The sequence below is a fragment of the Limulus polyphemus genome, unplaced genomic scaffold, assembly GCF_000517525.1.
Source record: "Limulus polyphemus unplaced genomic scaffold, Limulus_polyphemus-2.1.2 Scaffold12491, whole genome shotgun sequence".
Classification (NCBI taxonomy): Eukaryota; Metazoa; Arthropoda; class Merostomata; order Xiphosura; family Limulidae; genus Limulus; species Limulus polyphemus.
Window position 1 is genome coordinate 4449 of NW_013678101.1, and position 4600 is coordinate 9048.

Sequence of the window (4600 nt, forward strand, 5' to 3'; positions counted from 1 at the left end):
TCAACAAAACAAAAACTGTATTTATATTTAAAACCCCAGTTATAGTTTAATTATATTTATTTGAAAATTACACATCTTCCTTACTGTTGGACCCCCCCCCCCCTTTCAACGGTTCGGCGATAAGTCTGAAGGCAATAATGCTAAAGACCGGGTTTTGATACTCGTGGTGGGCACAACAAAACAACTCCCTTCACTCTCCACAAACAACAGGTTCCCACCAACAAAGTGAATGACCCCGAACTTACAGTGGACGGAGAGAGTTACGAACTCGGAGGAGGACCGGTTCACAAGAGGACTCTTCGCTTCGCAGCGATATTCTGCTTTGTTGTCAGCGGCAGTGACTCTAAACCTTAAAATACTGACGGTCTTTCTTGAACGGGTGACGTAGCTGGTATCCAACCGTTCACCTGATCTAAACCACATCAGAATAGCTGGCGGATTTCCACCTTTAGATGTGCACAGCAGAGACAAGCGTTCTCCTTTCACCAAGACATGTCCTTCTCTGTATCCGGTTATAACTGGTTTTCCTGGAGGATCTGCGGATAAGCATCGTAATACTAGGATTAATCTTTGTCATCAAATTAACCATAAACAAAAAAAAACCTGCTGCAAAACCAGATAGCGAAAACGTATCCGTAGAACAAAGACATTTTGATTAACTACAATACCATCAAAGCTACAGAAAGACAAGGTTAGCTTCCGATATAAATATCCATAAATAACGCTTAACATTTCCGTTTTAAATACAACGATGTATATGTATATAAGTAGTAAAAAAACTTTAACTGATACCACTTTAATACAATACTCCCCCTGTCGTTAATTGTATTATGTTAAAATAGTTATTTTGTGGGAAATCTTTAAAGGAAACCATTAAAAACTTACAGTTTATTACATTAATTCAACTTCTACTAAGATCATTTATCTCCGATCACATGTCGTAGAATGAAAACATACAAAACAAAAGATGATTATTAGTGCGAGTGACAGTTCTGCATCTTTGTTGTTTTGAATTAGCTTCATTTAACTTTATTACATGCGGAAAAAAAATAGATAAAGTTTATACTTATGAATAAGAGAATGGTCCTTTAATGCTCCCCACATTTCTTTAAATCATGAATTACTTTAATAAAAGATTCAAATGGTTAGCGATGCAGTTCATCATGACGTAAGTTCTAATAGCAGCCTTCACTCATTCCCAAATTGTACAAAATGGAGATGATGAGGCCCTCTGTTAATCATAATAAATTTAATTTCATTGGAATTAAATAATAACACTTGGTAATCAAAGTCTTAGAAACCAAGCGAATTAACTCATTAATGTTACATTAACTCTATAACTGGCACTGAAAAGTTGGACATGTAAAAACGATAAGCTATAAAATGAGGGATAATTTCTGTTAAGTTACACTCCCTTGCTTTATTTAGATATGTCGAATTCTTAGTAAATCTTTATGTTCCTTCAGTAATGTTCATAAATAAATTTGCAACAGTGGTAAGACTTCAAAGAAAGATTGTTCTTTATTACGTATTTTTGAGTCGTGTAATTAAATACAAGTTATACCTTTCGCTCTGTTGGCAAATGGCTTTTATAAATACTCATGTGCATTAGTAACTCGAGAGAAAATCTCTTGAAATTTCGATGTTCTTTTACTACTCTTTTACAGAGACTTCTAACGACGATAAACTCGTTAGCTTCGGTAGATGGCATTTTAATTAAAACTATGACAATCCAAAACGTATTCTCCTATACGTTGCTGAGGAAACTCTGCTGGACTAATTAACCAGCCGATGACGTAAGGAAAAGTCATAATCTTTTAAAATGGTTAGGTCATTTTAATTATCGTATTTCTGATACTGCGGTATTTGAAAGACTCGTGAGGTTAGAACTGGGTATGTATGATCTGTCGCTGAAACTTGAGGTTCGTGTAATAATTAGGCTTAGATAAAAATACATCACATTTGAGTCCTCGGTGTTTAATTTCGTTAAATGTTGAAGGTTCATGTACACATCTACATGAACGGTTCCATCACTTTTATGCGCGGCCGTAAAATAAGATAAGTTCAGTTATTTTAAAGTTCTAATATTTCGAAATCAATCCTCCAAACTGCCCCCTTTTCTTGCGTTGTAGATTTGTACAAGATGTTTCTAAATCTATAGTTTGTGGACACTTACAAAGGACACTTATGGTAACAGAAGATGTCAAAGGATTAGACAGTGCTGAATGGTCAGCTTCACAGATGTAGGTCGCCTGGTCATCATCTATTTTGGGATAAAGTGTCAGGGTACTCAAAACGGTCACGAGTTTTCCTTTTTCCTCACGAATGGACGTTTCAGCAGCGTCTGTGCAATAGAAACAACAAAACCAAATAACACACACACACATACGTTAACCCTACTATACTATTTAAAAAAAACTGTCACTTTATTATTACAATAAAACATAAAAATGGAGTCTAACAATTGTAATATTGTACAATGTTAAAGTCCACATTAAACCTGTATAGGTAGGCCTGAAATACGGCACTAGTAAGTCATCAAAGTTATTTTTCTTTTGAAACGTTTTGGTAAGACGGCCTTCTTTGAGTGGTAATGCCTACTGATATAATTAATTACTGTTGCCTTGTACTGTTGCCTTTTGTTCCCTTCTTTCAGAGTATGACAATGTGTCTAATAAACATCAGACTGCAATCTTTTGCGACACAAAGGCTAACGAGCCAAATCAGAGAACAGAAGAGGGCAGGCAGTCAGCAGCACTCCCCGCCCATACGGCTACTCTTAATCAAAAAGCGAGATTGTCCGTCACACTTATAATACCCCATAACTGTAAGGAATGCATTCAGCAGTTTATCGTGGCTCGAATTTTTGATGTTCTATTCGAAGCACTGTTTGCTACAAGGCCAATACGATTCTTCTGGACTAGTCAATATGATTAAAGTTTAGTTTCAAGTGATGAGTATTAAATTTTAAGCCTATAAACATATTACTATCTTGCAATTGTTCACAGTCCTATTTTTGGAGATGTTTTACTTCACTATGAAAAGGTGCCCTTCTTATGTTGAAGTAAAATATCTCCAAAAATAGGACAGTAAATCAACATGTGAGTGAATTTGTATTCACTCACATGTTGATTTACTGTCCTATTTTTGGAGATATTTTACTTCAACACAAGAAGGTGTATTCACTCACATGTTGATTTACTGTCCTATTTTTGGAGATATTTTACTTCAACATAAGAAGGTGTATTCACTCACATGTTGATTTAGTGTCCTATTTTTGGAGATATTTTACTTCACTATGAAAGGTGTATTCATTCACATGTTGACTTACTGTCCTATTTTTGGAGATATTTTACTTCACTATAAGAAGGTTTATTCATTCACATGTTGATTTACAGTCCTATTTTTGGAGATATTTTACTTCAACATAAGAAGGTGCATTCAATCATGTTGCCCGAATGTTCTAGAGGTGAAACAGAGCTTCGGTTATATTATAAATAACCAGGAGAAAAAAAGTTTATCATGGTCTTTTGTTTGAAATATAATATTGATTTACCTACAACCTTTATGAAAATTACTTATAGAATAAAATTTAAAAAAAATAGAATTAGATAAATCATTCATAAATAATGTACTAAATGAATAAACTTTCTGCGTTGTACTCAACACATGGATCGAACCCCTATTTTTAGCGTTATAAGCCTTTAAAGCTTAGCACCAAGCCAGAATTGAAATAATAAAACAAGCAGATACGTTTACAGTGAAGATAACTATCCTCATATTTTGAAGATTTATATAAGTGCATCATGTCTAAACGTAATCAAGAGGAGAGACGAGTTTGTAAAGATACTTGAACGATGTTGTTTTATCTTTAATCGTAGAGTGATAATAAATAAACGACAGGGTGGAAATAGCTTTACTTAATTTTATCAGTGAGAAATTCTCGGGAGGAACGTCAGAATTAAGCTTAACTCACTATTTTAAGTGCATATTTGAACCTAGTTGTGATATATGAACTTGTACAACCCATCATATACAGAAAAGTATGAAAGGAAACCTATATACAATACACCATAAGGCCCTCACCAGGTATCAGTTCCACTCTGTTTCGATACCACTTTAAACGTGACGGAGGTTTGCTGTTCTCAACACTGCACGTTAAATTAGCACGTTCTCCTTCCTTTATCTGAAGAACCACGTGTCTTGGACTTCCATTAATTGTAAGGAGATTCGGAGGGACTGTGTTGGAAAAAAAACAACAAAAAACGAAGTTGTTGGAGACAAAAATAACAGTTAAAAGAAAAGTTCTATATCTGATCAATCTCTATATCTACCAAAGAACAATTTGTGACTAACGTGTATAAGCTAAAATATGTAATGTTGTGTCATTCATTCTTATCCTAAACATCTCTTTTGTAGCTTACCTAGATAACAGTGATAATACCTTAAAAATGATTTGTTTAATCTGGTTCAGTAAAAATCGACGATATTTATATTTAGAGAGACTCTGACGCATCACGACCGGTCTGATGAGCTCTGGTATTACACAAAAGGCTTCGTCGGCAGTGTGGTTGACATAACATATTCCTCCTTGCTTACA

At 34.7% G+C, this 4600-nt stretch overlaps 1 protein-coding gene across 1 annotated transcript; it reads right to left on the bottom strand.

Annotated features, from left to right (window-relative positions):
• Positions 1-245: 245 nt before the first annotated feature.
• On the bottom strand, positions 246-4239 carry LOC111083970 (synaptogenesis protein syg-2-like; the record flags this gene model as incomplete). The annotated part of the gene is made up of 3 exons (XM_022380725.1): positions 246-536; positions 2177-2344; positions 4087-4239. Coding segments are annotated over 3 exons (612 nt in total), but the record flags the coding sequence as incomplete, so codon positions are not given.
• Between the last annotated feature and the right edge of the window lie 361 nt (positions 4240-4600).